Raw genomic sequence first — 19,280 nt, 5'->3', positions numbered from 1 at the left:
TCCATTTTACTCCTAAAGAATCATAGTTATTGCTTTCAGACTTAGAACACTCGCTAACTATCATAAGGGGACTGTACAGGACAAGTAGCATAACTCTGGTTGGCTTTTTGACGGAATTATGGCCTTTTTTGACCTAGTAACTTTTAATATTTTGTTAAATTATGTGTTTAGATGTGTTTAGATGCACTTTACTTCTAAAGTATCAAGGCTATTACTTTCAAACATCAAATACTTTCTTACTATCATGAGGGTACCATAACTGGCAAGTTGACTGTGACCTTGACCTTTGAATGACCTGGAATATCAATGTAAAATAAATAAATTTTGCTTAAATTGCCATAACTTCTTTATTTAGGATCAGATTTGATTCATACTTTGACAAAACAACACTTACCTGACATACCACAATGGACTCCACCCAAACCATCCCCCACGCCCAACCCCAGAATCCCCTCCCCTTCCAGAACCCCCCCCCAAAAAAAAATAAAATATTTTTATTTTTATTTTTTCCCCTTTTTCTCTTAATTTTGAAATATCATCTAATAAATGACCCCATCCCCACATTATTCCCCCCTCACCACCCCCACACAAAAAGAAATATATATAATTTTTGAAACATGGTAATTTTTTTTTTCTTTTTTTAGCTCGGCTGTTTTCGGAGAAAACCCGAGGTATTGTCAGTGGCGTAGCCAGACCAAAATTTTAGCCGAGGCAGTATATAAGGTCATTTTAGAGGAGTCCGGGCATGCCCCCACCCCCGGATTTTTTTTATACCTAGAACGTCTCTGGTGCGTTTTATAGGCCATTTGAACCACACTTTATACCTAAATTATCGGAATCGTGGACGCTACATAATACATTAAATAAAAGCGTTTTCAGTCATAAGCACATATAAAAAGGACCATTGATGAAAGTTATTTGGAAAAAAACAGGACCTACTGCGGTTCGAACCAACGCAGTGACAATATAATAGTGGTCAAAGGATCCAGAGTAGGACGCGTTACCAATTGCGTCACAGGAACATATTGGTTATCATGAGGGGTACAAATATTTAACTTAAATCAGTAAAGTTTCTGGCCATTCAATTTTCTTGTGTAAAATTATGTTTTAGCACTGCGTCATCATTTTCTGTCAGTTCTATCATCAACTACATTGACTATTAAAAAGAAAAGACTTGAACTTCTTGAATATCAAAAAAGTTTAATAAGCGGGATTTCATAATTTGAAAATTCTTATGTAAACAAAGGTTTTACCACCTGAAACGGTCCCGGATTTAACTCGACGCCGGGCATAAAGAGGAGAATACCAATAAAGCCGAAAACGCCAACCACCCGAAGTGTGTCTAGGTCCAAAATAGACCCAGACCTTGCCGTAAAACACCCGATTCTAGCTCGGTACGTTCCGATGTCCATCATGATTATAGCAGTGCGACGCTTTGTTTAATATACGGATTTTACAAATCATTTTGCTGGGCAATTTTGGCATTCAATTGAAGTTATTATTAAATTGAAATAATTAATTGCCTCAACATGAACCAATTGTACTGAATAATATTTGTTTGCAAATATCATAGTGCCTAAAATTCATGTGCGTGAAGTTGGCACTGACATCGGAAATCGACATTCGAATATTGAGCTTGGGCGAATGTCGAGCCAGCTCTGACATCGACATTTGGCAAAAGTCCCCAATATCGAGCTGGGGCGAATGTCGAGCCAGCTCTGACATCGACATTCGGCAAAAAACCCGAATATCGAGCTGGGGCGAATGTCGAGCCAGCTCTTACATAGACATTCGGCAAAACTCCTGAATATCGAGCTGTGGCGAATGTCGAGCCAGCTCTGACTTCGACATTTGGATAAAAACCCGAATATCGAGCTGGGGATAATGTCGAGCCAGCTCTGACATTGACAATCGGCAAAAGTCCCGAATATCGAGCTGGGGCGAATGTCGAGCCAGCTCTGACATCGACATTCTGCAAAAAAAACGAAAATCGAGCTGAGGCGAATGTCGAGCCAGCTCTGACATCGACATTCGGCAAAAACCCGAATATCAAGCTGGGGCGAATGTCGAGCCAGCTCTGACAACGACATTCGGCAATAAACCCGAATATCGAGCTGGGGCGAATGTCGAGCCAGCTCTGCCATCGACATTCTGCAAAAAAAAAACGAATATCGAGCTGGGGCGAATGCCGAGCCAGCTCTGATAGCGACATTCGGCAAAACTCGCGAATATCGAGCTGGGACGAATGTCGAGCCAGGTCTGACATCGACATTCGGCAAAAGTCCCGAATATCGAGCTGGGACGAATGTCGAGCCAGCTCTGACATCGGCATTCGCCCAAAACCCCGAATATCGAACTGAGGCGAATGTCGAGCCAGCACTGACATCGACATTCGGCAAAAGTCCGGAATATCGAGCTGGGGCGAATGTCGAGCCAGCTCTGACATCGACATTTGGCAAAAGTCCCCAATATCGAGCTGGGGCGAATGTCGAGCCAGCTCTGACATCGACATTCGGCAAAAAACCCGAATATCGAGCTGGGGCGAATGTCGAGCCAGCTCTTACATAGACATTCGGCAAAACTCCTGAATATCGAGCTGTGGCGAATGTCGAGCCAGCTCTGACTTCGACATTTGGATAAAAATCCAAATATCGAGCTGGGGCGAATGTCGAGCCAGCTCTGACATCGACATTCGGCAGAACTCCCGAATTTCCAGCTGGGACGAATGTCGAGACAGCTCTGACATCGACATTCGGCAAAAACCCGAATATCGAGCTGGGGCGAATGTCGAGCCAGCTCTGACATAGACATTCGGCAAAACTCCCGAATATCGAGCTGGGGCGAATTTCGAGCCAGCTCTGACTTCGACATTTGGCAAAAAACCAAAATATCGAGCTGGGGCGAATGTCGAGCCAGCTCTGACATCGACATTCGGCAAAACTCCCGAATTTCGAGCTAGGGACAAATGTCGAGACAGCTCTGACATCGACATTCGGCAAAAAACCCGAATATCGAGCTGGGGCGAATGTACGAGCCAGCTCTGGCATAGACATTCGGCCAAACTCCCGAATATCGAGCTGGGGCGAATGTCCCAGCTCGATATTGGGGACTTTTGCCGAATGCCGATGCCAGAGCTGGCTCGACATTCGCCTCAGCTCGATATTCGGGTTTTTGCCGAATACCGATGTCAGCGCTGGCTCGACATTCGCCCCAGCTCGATATTCGGGCTTTTTGCCGAATGTCGATGTCAGAGCTGGCTCGACATTCGCCCCAGCTCGATATTCTGGACTTTTGCAAAATGTCGATGTCAGAGCTGGCTCGACATTTGTCCCAGCTCGATATTCGGGACTTTTGCCGAATGTCGATGTCAGACCAGGCTCGACATTTGTCCCAGCTCGATATTCACGAGTTTTGCCGAATGTCGATGTCAGAGCTGGCTCGACATTCGCCCCAGCTCGATATTCGTTTTTTTTGCCGAATGTCGATGTCAGAGCTGGCTCGACATTCGTCCCAGCTCGATATTCGAATGTCGAATGTCGATTTCCGATGTCAGTGCAAACTTCACGGATCTCTAAAATTCATCAATTTCCTCAATTGCCTAAATTTGGTATATAGATTTTTTTTCTTTGACATAAATTTTCCCTTTTTTTTGTCATCTCAACATTGGTCTTCAATTTTAGCCGAGGCAGTTGTGCCTCAGCGTGGTTACGAAGCTGAGATCTGGAAGGATTTTATTTTATGTTTTTGTTTTAGTATTTTATTATGAAAAGTAGTATCATGGTCTTTTATATTGTGAAAACCTATCGGTAAATGACATGTGTCTTGTATTGTGAGGAAAAAACCCCGAAATATTAGTATCCATGATAAAAGGGAAATCGTTTAATTATCTAGCCACACATGTGTGACGTATGAAATCCAGAATAGGCTACCGACAATTGCCAGTTTGCTATAAATAAGACAGTGTGACTTCAATTTTCTATCGGAATGTATCTTGGTTTTATGCTCCATTTACAAGACGCAATGATTTTTTTTAAAGATCAGCGTAATGCGAAAATGGGTCTTATGCAATATGCTGCCAGCGTGGCTCCAGCGCAGCCTGTGCATCCACGCAGTCTTGTCAGAATATGTATACTGAATAGGCTACTCGGGAGATATCACGATACATTTCGTGCTATTTTATAGCGGAAAGCGTAGCCCCTAACCAGACTGCGTAAGTGCGCAGGCTGGGCTTAAGCTACGCTTTCCGCATATGCCATAAGACCAATTTTCGCATGACGCGGATGTAACCGTGTTATTTGAATGTGTGCAAAGAACACTGCGTATTAATAAAATATCAACATACCACATGGTTCGATGACGAAGAAATAAATTCATAATAAACCATGTGATGTGATCTCACGTTGTAAAATTCGTTTGTATCTACGAACACTGTTATGTGGTTTAATATTCGTGCACTTCATAACAAACATTTCATGCGGCGGATATGCGACTATTCAGGTGAAAAAAGAACACAGCAATACTAAAACCTTTGTTTTTAAATTAATATCTTAGAAACGTCAAATTTCTACCTTTATTTCAAAGTCAGGATATACGCCAAAAAGATATTTCTTGTTTTCTTTTCTGGTAGTATATTCGAGGTTGTTTACAGTAAACTACATAATTCACAGCAACCGACTGACGTACGGTGCAGCATGTCAACCGCATCATTCGCAAGTCCACTTCTGTCGTTATTTAAATTAATAAACGTACGTCAAATGTGAGGTACCATTGCGTCAGCCTAACGGTGTCCGAGCTGACTTCACAAAATTTCATCAAATGTATGTATTTGTCCTGCGTTCTTGCGTGCGTCTAGTCTGCGGGTCTGATAAGTGGGTTGTGACGAAATGGATCGCGACCGGTAGGTCAATGTCACGTTTATATTTATATATATTTTACGCTTACATGTATACATGTGATGAACTACTGGGGCATGCATTTCAATCTTTATAACAGTATAAATGTACCGATATGAATGTGAGGGTCGTCGCGCATGCATGATTATTGCAAAAGAAATTCACTAAAAGATTAATCGAGTTTACCGCCACACGTAAAATAAGGGCCTTTGGATGACTGTACCGGTTGCCGTCCGATACCTTGACGATAATATGTGTATCCCGGAAAAGGAACTTTTTTTAAAAAACACACTAATCTGCAGGTACAAATAAAGCTGACCCATTATAATCCTTTCTAAGTCACACACATTGTATGAATCGTTATTATTTACAGTAAGCTATCTTTGTATAATTGGTTGATATAATGGACCAGCGTTGTTTGCACCGGGGTGATTAGTGGGCTTATCTAAACTCTTGCTTTTCATGTATCAGTCTATTGAACATTGCGCAGTGGCTTTCGTTGCATAATTTGTCGCCACGATCTTATTCTAAATTGGACGATGATTTTAACAGTATATAACCTACGTCCGATCAAGTAAAAAAAATACCATCGACGATTTGACAGTGTGCGGCCAAACTAAAAAATATATATCACTATGTGTGTGTTAACGTTTAAAGGATTCGTTAAACTTCGACTGGTGCCATCCAAATATTATTCAGCGATTACTTTTATATAATAATTATACGTTACATTCGCTTTCAAGCCTATGGTTAGCTCATAGGACTACAGTTAAGGCAGACTTAAATTCACAAAATGTGTAAAGTATTCTTTTTTTAATCATACATTATCAGTTCGACACAATGCTTTAGTTGTGTGAATAAGCTGATAATTGCTGTATTAAATACAATTGACAGTGCCCCTCTTTGCACCACTACGTTATTTGTTAATTTTAGCTAGTGGCACGTTACACCTTTCTCAGATGTGATCAGGTGGTTTATCAAGGTGTGAAACTTGATCGGGTTGATCAATGGTTGTTGGGACATTGAAATGAATGGATGTGCAGTTCGCCTGATTAGGTAAATATAAATGTTTATTACTTATTACTTATTTGCGTATGCTTTGCAATTGATCCAGTGCTTGTAAGTGTGATTAGTGTTAAAAAGTTTGGTTGAGGAAAATGAAAAAAACTACACATGTATCACGTAAAACGAAAAGAACGAAAAAATAATTTATTGACTAAAATACCGCTAAAAGTATTGAAAACAACGAGTATATTACCGAATTTAAGCAGAACATAAACACACATTTATATGTTTGTTGTTTTCCACATGAAAGCGATAGCCATTTAACAATACACTTGTGCGCCCCAAAGTGTATGAATACTTTTACGGAATCCACTCCTTTTGAACTTTCAAAACTGACAGTTTTTATCGTAAATAAAAGGTTGTCGCGCTGCAACTAATTTGGAAAAAAATCACATTGTGTTTTGGAACACTTTATAAAAATGTAATCAATATATTTCGATAAACATATTGGCGACATGTCCTTTGTCTGTATTTAATATACGTTATGGGTGTCATCTCTAACATCTTTTTCGAACAGCTGTCCGTTAATTTGGATACAGACAGTAACTCGCGATGAGATCGGATACACCATGACCAACTGCTGGAAGTCACAGTAAAAAGACCGAAGTATGGATCGTTGAAATGTCATCTCTGCCACAGCTGTAAATACAAAGATAAGTGATAATATTTTTTTTTGAAATTGACGTTAGACAGGTATGATTAAAGAGATAATTGTGATGTGCGATTGTCGTTGAGTTCCTATGGTAAGCAGTACTGCTGTTGGTACGCAGAAAGACAACACTGTCCATTCGACTTAATTTCTAGAAAGCTATGACGTTTTAATGTTGTTGACGCTCTGTCTGTGTGTCTGTCTGCTCAAACTCTGGCAAGGCTCCTCAGTTTTACTGCGAGGGACACAATTTTTTTGCCCGCTAGCGTAAACACTGACGCGGGTCGACGGTGCTGGTACAGCGAGTCCGAGTCGTCCGAGTCAGCGTAAGCATTGTTAAAACGCCTTAGCTCTTAAAAGCAAGTCTACTAGATAGCGTTTTCGTTCTGTTTTCCAACAGCAATACGGTTAACTAAAGGCAGTAACTAAGGTCTTACATCATCTTATCCCTTTTTCAGTGCTGCTGTTTAACGTAAACTCTGACATTTTCTTGCAAATGGACGTATTCTAATTTACCTACCGGTGTATATGCTAATACATGTTTATTTTATTTATCTGTTATCGCCCCTTAATATTATCGTTGGTTAAAATGATACTAAAGTGTATATTTTCAATAAAGTAGTGTTTAATTTATTTTCATTTCAGTTACTAGTTCGTGTCAGATGGGACTCTTTCACGATCCGGTTCCACTGCTGGAGAAGGATGTCACAACGTTTACGGATGCCATGAAGATTTTTCAAATTAGCCGGTGGAGGTGGTGCTGGTGGTGATGACGGTGGTGGTGATGGTTGTGGTGGTGGTGGTGATTATGGTGGTGTTGATGGTGGTGGTGATATTGGAGGTGATGGTGGTGGTGGTGGTTTGGTGACGGTGGTTGTGATGGTGATGCTGATGGTGGTGGTCGTGGTTATAATGATGTTGATGGTGGTGGCGATGGTGGTATAGGTTGTGGAAATGATTATGTTGCTGGTGTTGGTGGTTATGGTGTTGGTGATGATGGTGGTGGTGGTGAAGGTGGTTGTGTAGGTGATGGTTGTGGTGATGATGGTGTTTGTAATGATCAACGCGGGAGATCAGTCTCCACTAGGTCGCTTCCGGGGGATAACTTGATTATCCGAAAGGGTTCCTTAAAAGTTCATACCCACTCGCCGTGGATATAGCGCACAATATGCTAAATAGGCTGTACGTACGCCCCCCCCCCCCCCCTGACGCCGACCCTCATTTAAATCCAGGGGAGAAACTTTGTCAGCCCGACAAGCAGCCGACGGGAGATCAGCGTGCACAAGTCGCTTCCAGGGAATAAGTCTTATTTGTCCGAAACGGGCCCTTAAAGGTGCATATCCACTCGCCGTATATATAGCGCGTAAAACGCTTATTAGGCTGTTTGTACGTCCTCCTGAAGCCCATCCTAAATAAAACCCTGGGTCGAAACTAGGTCAGTCCGACAGGCAGTCAACTGGAGATCAGCGTGCACTAGGTCACTTCCGGTGATAACTCTTGTGTGTCCAAAAGGGGCCCTTAAAGGTGCATACCCACTCGCCGTAGATATAGCGCATAATATGCTAAATAGGCTGTTAATACGTCCCCCTGACACCGACCCTAATTAAAACACGGGCCGAAATAAGGTCAGCCCGATAGGTAACTAACTAGGTTAGCCCGACACGCAGTCGACGGGAGATATGCTTGCAATAGGTCGCTACCGGGGGATTGCTCTTGTGTATTCGAAGGGGGCCCTTAAAAGTGCATACCCACTCGTCTTGGTTAAAGCGCATAATACAATTAATAAGCTGCATGAACGTCCCTCTGACGCTGACCCTAATTAAACCCCCGATCCGAAAGTAGGTCAGTCCGACAGGCAACCGACGGGAGATCAGCGCGAACTAGGTCGATTCAGGGGGATAACTAGTGTTTGTCCGAAAGGGGCCCTTAAAGGTACATACCCACTTGTCGTCGATATATCGCATACTACGCTCAATAGGCTGTATCAACGTGTCCCTGACGCCGACCCTAATTAAAACCCCGCGCCGAAACTAGGTCAGCCCGACACGCAGCCGACGGGAGATATGCTTGCAAAAGGTCGCTGCCGGGGGATAACTCTTGTTTGTTCGAAGAGGGCCCTTAAAGGTGCATACCAACTCGTCGTCGATATATCGCATAATACGCTAAATAGGCTTCATGTACGTCCCTCTGATGCCGACCATAATTAAAACTCCGAGCCGAAAGTAGGTAATCACGACAGGCAGCCGCCGAGAGATTAGCGTGCACTAGGTCGCTTCCTCTTGTTTTTCCGAAAGGGGCCCTTAAAGTTGCCTATCGAAATGCCGTAGATATGGCGTATACTACGCTTGAAAGGCTTGATAAACGTCCTCCTGACGACAACCCTAACTAAAACCCTGGGCCGAAACTAGGTCAGCCCGACAGGCAGCCGAAGGTAGATCAGCGTGCGCTGTCACTTCCTTGGGATAACTCTTGTTTTTCGAAAGGGGCACTTAACGGTTCATACAAACTGGTTGTGTAAAAAAATGCAAATGGCTTGCTAAATAGGCTTAAACTTAATAATATGATGAATGGTTCAACCTATTCAATAAGATTGCTAAAAAGCTAAATAGACTGCATAGGCTGAATAGGTTTCTAAATAGCCTAAATAGGATGTTTGTGTCAACCTATTTAATACACTTGTTGAAAGGCTTTTTAATATGCTTGATATGCTAAATAGGATGTATTTTATAACAGACATGTACTAAACTTGCTAACTTCGCTTAATAGGCGAACAATACTGGTACATATGCTTTAGGATTTATTTTTTTCAAAATATGTACTAAACCTCCCAAATAGGCTGAAAAGGCTGCTAAATAATTAAACTAAATAGGCTAATTATCATGTATTTTCCAACCTATGTACTGAACGTGTTAAATAGGCTAAACGGGTGCTAAAAAGACTAAATAGGATGCATGATTCAACCTATGTACTAAACTTGCTAAATAGCTTAACTCCACACACGTCGTAAACGTTTACTAGTATAAATACGTGTTGAAAGTTATATCTTTTTTGGATATCTATTTATTAAGATAAATTTGTGTACAGTTAAATCAACGTCGAAAAATATATTATTAGTTTCAAGATTTCAGTAGAATATCGATTATTCAGCCATGTGCATCACCGTACAAATAATCATTTAATCAGTTAGTTATTAATAGTATTTGGTACAGATTATTCAGAATTAATCACGAATCTTTTTCTTTGCGAAAATTGTAAACTTAACCGTTTCAGAATTAGCGTACCTTTACCTATCGGTATTTGATTTGCGCTACACTCTGGATCAGGTGAATGGTTTTTACATCTTACGGAGGATTCCGGAGATTGCTGATGTATCAATATTGACTCGTCCTGTGACTGCAAGTGTACCTCATCATTGCCCCTGTGTGATTTATTTCATGCTGGCGCGGTGGCTTATTTACCTGACCCCATTTGTCACAATAACGGCATACGAATAATGTGGCTTTGCCCGGATTGGAATGGTCCATCCGAAACATGAAGTTTTTTTTATTGTTTTAATTTATTCTTTTGCTTCATTTGTTGTTAAAGGGGCCTTTTCACAGATTTTGGCATGTTTAGAAGTTTGTCATTAAATGCTTTATATTGATAAATGTAAACATTGGATTAAAAAAGCTCCAGTAAAAATCAAGAATAAAATTTAAAAAAGGAAAAAAAGTAGCCGGCAGCAGGACTCGAACCAGTGACCCCCGGAGTCCTAGAGTAAAAACCATTTAGACCGCTCGGCCATCCTGCCAAGTATACATAAAATACGTATTTTATACCTTATAAAAGCAATCTTCGTAGTTTCACAAAATTAAACGACAACAACAGAACTCTCCAAATTATTCAATCGTTTCGCGTTGTAACGCTTTATAATTTTCAGGTTTTTAAATCGTCAAAAGATGCATATAATGGCTATATTAGACCATGGTAAATGTTCAGTATTACTGTTAACTAAAAAATATCATAACTAAAACGAAAATTTGCGATTCTGAAACAACTTTTTTCAATTGTGTCAATTAACCAGTAAGTGAAAAGATCCCTTTAAACGTTTGCAAAACTTTTCGAGTGTGGTCATTCGCGTATTAAAAAGTTCGAGTTTGCACTTGTTGGCAATCGTTGCACAAATTTAAACCTCCTTTCATCTCAAAATTGACATTTTAACGCGATTTAAATAAACCGGGTATAATCAATCAATTGGAAATGGACATTTGATTAACAAAGCATCAACATTTTAACAAAAAGTGTGGTCGTTTACATCGTCGAATGGAAATTCGTCTTTGAATGATCTCAGAAAGTATAGTTCCTCGGGATACAAACAATATAGAAAGCGGAAATATCCCGATGTAATGCGGAAATATCCCGATAGAAAGCGGAAATATCCCGATAGAAAGCGGAAATATCCGTGCATACGGTGCAAAAGTCCCTTTTTAAAGTTCAAATAGTTCGATGTAGAAAGCATCGATAAATACCAATTTACCGGGGTACTCGATGTTTCTGTCAAAATATCAGTGGTCAAGTGATATTTTTTGTCCCCTCACAATTAGGTAAAGTGTTCGAGAACTCGGTATGATGATCTCTGGTGTAGGGCAAACGTGGCATTCGTGTTTGCAGAGCAGACTCCTTACATCAAATAGAGTAGATTTAGTGTATGAAAGTCAAGGCCGGCTCCAGAATGTTACTTTTTGTTTGGTGGGGTTTGAATTCGATGAAACTTTTGTCCCGTCCAGTTATTTCGTACGTCTGTTTTTTTTTTTGCGTGCATGCATACATTAATTCATTTTGCACAGGAACTAAACGAATATTGTCATTCAAATTTTGTTTTAGCACTGCGTCATCATTTTCTGTCAGTTCTGTCATCAACAACATTGACTATTAAAAAGAAAACACTTGAACTTCTTTATATCAAAAAAGTTTAATAAGCGGGATATCATAATTTGAAAATTCTAATGTAGACAAAGATTCTTACCCCCTGAAACGGTCCAGGATTTAACTCGACGCCGGCCATAAAGAGGAGCATATCAATAAAGCCGAAAACGCCAACCATTCGAAGTGTATAAAGGTCCAAAATAGACCCAGACCTTGCCGTAAAACACCCGATTCTAGCTCGGTACGTTCCGATGTCCACCATGAGTATAGCATCAAAGTGTACAGTTTAATATACGGATTTTCCAAATCATTTTGCTGAGCCATTTTGGCATCATTTGAAGTTATTAAATTGAAATAATTATCTGCCTCAACATGAACCAATTGTACTTAATGATAATATTTGTTTGCGAATATCATAACGCCTAAAATTCATTAAATTGCCTCAATTTCTTATATAGATTTTATTCTTTGACATAAATTTTGCTTTTTTTCCTTGTAATCTCAACATTGCTCTGCAAATTTTAGCCGAGGCAACTGCCTCGGCGTGCATCAGTGTTGCTACGACGCTGATTGTCATAGCCAGCTCGTCGTGTCGTGTCGTCCGCCGTCCGCGTCGTGCTAAAACCTTAAGTATTTTTGTTTATTTCTTTTTTGTAAATGGATTAACTGCCCAAATTATGTTATTTCCGTTATAAACCTGATGGAAATACACATGAATGATAAATTAATTATTAACTTTTTCATTAAATGAAAAATAGGTCCATGAACAAACTTACATAGTGTACTGCACACGATGGTATGACACACTTATTGGATTCATAGTATCTTTGTATGATGTTGCTGATTTGACCGGCGGCATACATTAACAAATAAACTATCTGTTCTGTTCTGCATAACTTTGCCAATATTTTGGACATTTTTGAAACATACGAAGATCATATATTTTTCAATTTCATGAAACTACATCTGCTTACATGTTCCATGTATATGTGCTTTTCGCCCTATCATTTTACGAGTTGTAGTTTTATTTTTTGTGGGTTGCACTTTATTAGTATAGTTTATTAATGTAAAACGTGTTTGCATGTTAGTCCCCTTTTTGTGTTAATAAAATAGGCCGACAACTTCTCAAAGCAATTGTAGTCAAATTATTTATTCCTAAAACAAAATGGCATCCCTGCATATGTTAGAGATAAACAAAACAAATTTATAACAAATACAAATTGAATGCACATATTTAGAATATTTGGAAGTAACTAAGCATATGCATGTTTATAAAAAAAATGCCATGCAGTTATTCGATTCTGGAATATTGGTATGACCAAGCCATTGATGCCACGCATATGTAACAATAATAATATTAAGATAGATAAAAGATGTTTGGTCAGCGATTTTTTAACGCTCAATATTTTATCATGAATTTTCCTCTGATTGTTCCGAATTTCTTATTCTTAAAACGTAGTTACATTCTTCCGTTCAAGATTTTCTTTATATTGAACATTCTTATATTGTTTTAAAAGAGAACGACGATAAGAAACAATAATCATGTTTTCATTTGCTCTGTTACATTTTGTTGTGTAGAGCATGTAACTGTCATGTTCCGTGTCGTTCTCAGTCTTAATAAACTAGCTAAAGGGAAGTAACTGCTGCAATTATTGAAACGATTTGTTTCAGTGGTGTTAACTGCCCTTTGAAAGTGTTTACTAACAACAACGACCATGTCAAGGTAAACTTACATTTCCCTTTGTTGGTTGAAACATAGTTTCATTTCATTTTGTGAATGCTCAATGTAACATGTTATATTGTAAAGATATTGTACTGTTTTATCATGTTTCGCTCATTACCATTTATAAAACACGCTGTGAGTTATGATATGATAGTGTGATATGTTTTCGCGAGCTTTGTGCAGTTGTTAAGGGTAGTCCGGATCATGGGTAGTTCCGCATCGATACAAGTAAATAGCTTAAAATAGCTTAGCAATATAAGTCTGTACAAATAGGCCTAACTATTTTTCTTGATAATGTATTTTTTCTAAGGATTTTAACCTCTGTTTTTGTTAGCACATGCAATTCTTTCGATTTAAAGGCTCATAAAAGGTGACGATCCGTAATTATTATCGACTTGTAAGTTTTTTGCATATTTTATTAATAAAGGTTATCAAAAAACAATATATATATATATATATATATATATATATATATATATATATATATATATGCAATTGGAGTAACTTAATTTGGACATTATCATTAAAAATGAGCAATACAACTTGTTTTCAAAATTCAGTGTCTCCAAGTCAATTGTGTTTACAAACAATCAGTTTATGTAATCGCTGTTAACTGGTGTGTAGAAAAACCGAAATACCGAAATCCCAGTAATTACTGAAATCCCCCGAAATCCCCATTAATATTAGGTAGGTACGCCTGTCGAGCCTTGGCATCTATGTTGATGTGCAAATAATTATGTTCATATTAATTAATTAGCACTCTTGACAGCATACGTTGCCTCTTAGCGGGGATTTCGGTACACAGAATCGGGAGATACCAACGAAATAAAGTAAGGCCCATAGTCGCAAAGTTCAAAGATACCCAGTCAATTATGTGCATCAAGAACGCGCTTAGGCATGTAGTCCTGCGTTGGACACCATACAACGTGACTGAGCAATACCCCGCGGAAGTTCTGGAGCGCCGGATGTCCCTCGTTGGCCACATGATGCAAGCCAGGCGTGATGGGAAGCGCGCCGTCCTTGTTCGCGATAAACTGTTCATCGATGGTCGTCCGTTTGTCCTGACCTCTACGCCGCTGCAGTAGGATTCCGATGAAAAGTATGAACTGAGTTTTTGCTCTTGGAATGTTAATGGACTGAAAAACTGTATTAATGATGAAGATTTTGTTAACTTTGTTAATCTATATGATATTGTATTTTGTTGTGAAACTCGGGTAAAGCCTTATAATGAACTCGATTTAGAAGGCTATGAATGTATAAATGTCCCTCGTTATCTTGATAACAGCTCGTTCTGTAAACGCGGACATGGTGGAATTTGTCTGTTTTATAAATCTTTTTAGCTCATCTATTTTTTGAAAAAAAATTATGAGCTATTGTCATCACCTTGGCCTCGGTGTCGGCGTCCGGTTAAGTTTTGCGTTTAGGTCCACTTTTCTCAGAAAGTATCAATGCTATTGCATTCAAACTTGGTACACTCACTTACTATCATGAGGGGACTGGGCAGGCAAAGTTAGATAACTCTGGCTTGCATTTTGACAGAATAATGTGCCCTTTTTATACTTAGAAAATTGAAAATTTTGGTTAAGTTTTGTGTTTAGGTCCATTTTATTCCTTTAGTATCAAAGCTATTGCTTTCATACTTGCAACACTTATTAACTATCATAAGGGGACTGTGCAGGCAAAGTTATGTAACTCTGACTGGCATTTGGACGGAATTATGGGCCCTTTATACTTAGAAAATTGAAAACTTGGTTAAGTTTTGTGTTTTGGTCAACTTTATCCCTAAAGTATCATAGATATTGCTTTCATACTTAGAACACTCGCAAACTATCATAAGTGGACAGTAAAAGGACAAGTTGCATAACTCTGGTTGTCATTTTTACGGAATTATGGCCCTTTTTTGACTTAGTAACTTTGAATATATGGTTAAATTATGTGTTTCGATCCACTTTACTTCTAAAGTATCAAGGCTATTGCTTTCATACTTCAAATACTTTCATGCTATCATGAGGTTACTGTACCTGGCAAGTTGAATTTTACCTTGACCTTTGAATGACCTTGACTCTCAAGGCCAAATTATTAAATTTTTCTAAAATTGACATAACTTCTTTATTTATGATTAGATTTGATTGATACTTTGACAAAACAACTCTTACCTGACATACCACAATAGACTCCACCCAGGTAAGATCATCTCACAAATAACCACCACACCCTCACACTATACCCCCCCCCCACCCCCCCCCCCTAATTTTTTTTTGAAACGGTTAAAAAACACAAATATTTATTTTTATTATTTTATTTTTGAAATACCGTCCAACCATCGCACCCAAGAATCCCCCCCCCCCACCGATTTTTTTTCGCATTTTTGGAAGATAATGTAATAAATGACCACACCCCCACACTATTCACCCCTCTTCACTCCACCCCTCCCTCCTTTGTGATTGAAATTGAGAGTCCCTTCACCTTTAAAAAGAAAATAGATGAGCGGTCTGCACCGGCAAGGCGGTGCTCTTGTTTTAAAGAAGGTATTTCAGTAATAGAAACTGACAATCAGGGTGCTATATGGATTAAATTAGATAGCTCATTTGTTCATACCTCTGTTGATGTTTACATATGCTTTATTTATATTCCTATACATAACTCTATTTATTTTAATTTGCATAGCGAGGGATTTTTCGAATATTTAGAACGAACTGTCTGTCATTATTCGTCATTAGGCTTAACGTCTATTATCGGTGATTTAAACGCACTGTTGTGATAATACATCCGATTATTTACAGGCGGATGAACAGTTACCTGTATTTATCAACACTTTAGATAACAATGACATTTGTACGAATTATTTACCCGAGCGTTTTTGCAAAGACACAATCGTAAATTCGTCTAGGAAATAAGTTAATCGATTTATGCTTAAATTCCGATCTGCGAATTGTTAACGGGCGTTGGGGATTTGATGCGGGGATAGGTGCATTCTATACATAGATGGTGACGTCACTACGTTATTGTCACCTCTATCCTTAGACGCATCACACACCTCCATTTGGAGGCATTTATGACTACGACACAAAGAAGTCCGCGGATGAATGAAGAATTTGTTTTAGAAGTAAACATTATTGTTATGATTTAAAATTTAAGTGTTATTTTGTTCAGTCGTATGGTCTTACGTTAGTATCAGTTAAAATTTTCGTCAGTTTTCAACAAGTTTGCTCTTTATTCATTTTTTTTTAAAACTGTACTTTCACTTTCGGTTGTATAACAACATGGATCTTTTATTGACGAAAGTTTGCAGTGAAATAGGGTTTTCAAATCCGACTAAAAAGTTTCAGAAGGTGTGTCTGATGCATGTTTTGAAAAGACACAATGTCATAGCTATATTGCTGACTAGTATGGGAAAAATTTGATATTTCAAGTGGCTCCATTTGCATTGCAAGAGAAGTTCAAATTGACTTGTTCAGTTTGTAAAATTTTGACACCCTAATTATATATTTTTTATAAGTGCCTTATTTTTTTCTTTAAATAATTCAGATCAATGAAAAATTTAGTAAGCACAGCATTGATGTTCTATGATGGTCACTTTTAGTGCAATAGTATGTTACAATAAAACAATTATAACTATTGTATTAATGAATTTAGATTAGGTGTCATCTTTAAATGGGGTAGTAATTCATTATATGAGATTAGCACATTATATAGTTGAAAAATAAATAACACTTTAATGACTTACCATAGTAAAATAAACTAGGATAGAATATGTTGCAGGTCATAAGGAAAGTCCAATTCTGTTTTAATTAGTCTTAATAAGCTACTAGTAAAATTGAAAATATCAGTGACATCCAATAATTGGATTATACGCGTATGAATGCATTTTTTTTTTACAGTTACATAGTACCCTATTTAATTGGATTAAAAACAACAAATTACTATAGATCCACAACCCAGCCCAAGTTTACTCAAACTGAATTAATTCATCACTTGATCCTATTTAATTATATTAAAAACAACATGTGTAAGATTTTGAGAATATTTCCCATGTATTCCTCTAGTATTCCTCTAGTACACCAACATGCACTTACTTATAATTAACATGCACTCCTTAAACAGTTTAACAAAAATAATTAATGATTAATCCAAAGAAAACAACAAACAAGCTGCTTCATATAAAAAGTTAATTACATAAGATTACATAAGCAAAATAATCATTTTGATAATAAATCAAGATTATAATTCAGCCAAACAATTATACATTTATTGTGGGGTGGGGGGGAATGTAAGCACTAAAACTAAAATCGGGGGGAAATGTCTGGGGAGGGAAAATCTTAGGGGGGGGGGGCGTCCGGAATTCCTGCTAAGGGCGACAGTGTTGTTATTGTGTCTTTAGAAGAAATAATTGAAGGAAAGTACTCTTTGGTGTATGCCAATCCAGAAGCATTTCTGAGCATATTAATTGGAACAGCAATATTGAGTGCATTTGAAAGAGATATAACTGTGTCATGCATTACTTTTGATGAAGCCCACATGGTCCTTTAATGGTGGCTTTCCTATTAGGGAATTTTATACTTATTTTTTACTCTACAATCTAGCTCTTTTGTCATAAAATGAGAAGTTTTATTATCCAACAGGTTTTGTGTTTGAACCTCACAAATGTTATAATAACGAAGCCCCATCATATAATCATCATCACAATCAGCAGCAGCATTATCATATTCATCATCATCATCGTTAGCAGCAGCATCATTGTGTTGTATGATCAGAATTCAATACAAATACAAACACAACCATTACAACTCTTACTACTACTACAACTAATTAATTAATTATCTACTACTACAACAAGAACAACAACTACAACTACTACTTCTGATATTACTTCTACTGCTACTAGTCGTCTACTACTACTACTACTACTACTACTACTACTACTACTACTACTACTACTACTACTACTACTACTACTACTACTACTACTACTACTACTACTACTACTATAACTACTACTACTACTACTACTACTACTACCACCACCACCACCACAACCACCACCACTACTACTACTACTACTTCTTGGTACACCAGTACTTGTTGTCCATGGAGATGATAATGAGAACTCTCCCAGAGTATGGATCGAACCCACGCCCAGCGGACAACATTCTCTACACCACAGCGACCATGAATTAATATTTGACGCCATGTGCAACATAATTCACCTTATTACAAAAAACATGGAATTCACAAAATGACTGAAAATGCTTTAAAATAAATGCAAATTTGAAATTTGAAACAAAACAACCTAAGCAATACGTAATAAGAAACACTGCATTATTGAAACACTGATACCATGAACATTTTTGGGTGTAACACCTTATGTACATGTACCAGACCTTTAATGTACTACCGGTACTTTGAAACTTTATGTACCACCTACATAAAATATAGGTGTTATTGTCCATTCATTCATAGCAGTCCTAATGAATCAAGGTCATTCTCTAAACATGATTTAAGTCTAAAGATGGAAATAATTTGATTTTTTACAGTCTGATCATTTTTTATAAGTTCATTCTCTCTTCTCTTCAAAGTATCACATTTCAATTTTACAATATAATACAAACATTTTAGACTTTTTAATCCTAAGTCAGGATAAGATAAGAGACAAATTAATTTTTATAATTTACTTCAATTTCAGGTAAGACTAATAAATCATTTATTAAGAACTACATGTACTTGGGCTAATAAATAACACTAAGACACTCAGTGACATTTAGACAATCTGACAAAAAATAAAATCTATGGCCAATGTATAAGTCTAAATTCATAAATACTATCACACAATATACATTTCATCAATAACACACATTCATATTAAATGAGTTATCTCTATATATTATAAATATGGTACATAAAGTGTCAGATAGTGGTACATAAAGTGTTGGTACATAAACGGAGTGGTACGTGAGGTGTGACATTCAACATTTTAAAAATCAGTAAACAATTTATGGACTTCATTGTTTTGCATATACGCAATCAAAGCATATTTATTAAAAATTAA

General features: G+C 37.9%; 1 protein-coding gene across 1 annotated transcript in view; it reads left to right on the top strand.

Annotated features, from left to right (window-relative positions):
- Positions 1 to 19,280, top strand: part of LOC127845969 (putative ankyrin repeat protein RF_0381) — a 35,387-nt gene that overhangs the window by 7,633 nt on the left and 8,474 nt on the right. The window contains exon 4 of the mRNA XM_052377148.1: positions 13,201 to 13,234. Within this exon, the coding sequence (XP_052233108.1) occupies positions 13,201 to 13,234 (34 nt within the window). The remainder of the gene's footprint in view (positions 1 to 13,200; positions 13,235 to 19,280) is intronic.

The sequence above is a fragment of the Dreissena polymorpha genome, chromosome 9 (genome assembly GCF_020536995.1).
Source record: "Dreissena polymorpha isolate Duluth1 chromosome 9, UMN_Dpol_1.0, whole genome shotgun sequence".
Classification (NCBI taxonomy): Eukaryota; Metazoa; Mollusca; class Bivalvia; order Myida; family Dreissenidae; genus Dreissena; species Dreissena polymorpha.
This window is presented reverse-complemented; position numbering and strand designations above follow the sequence as displayed.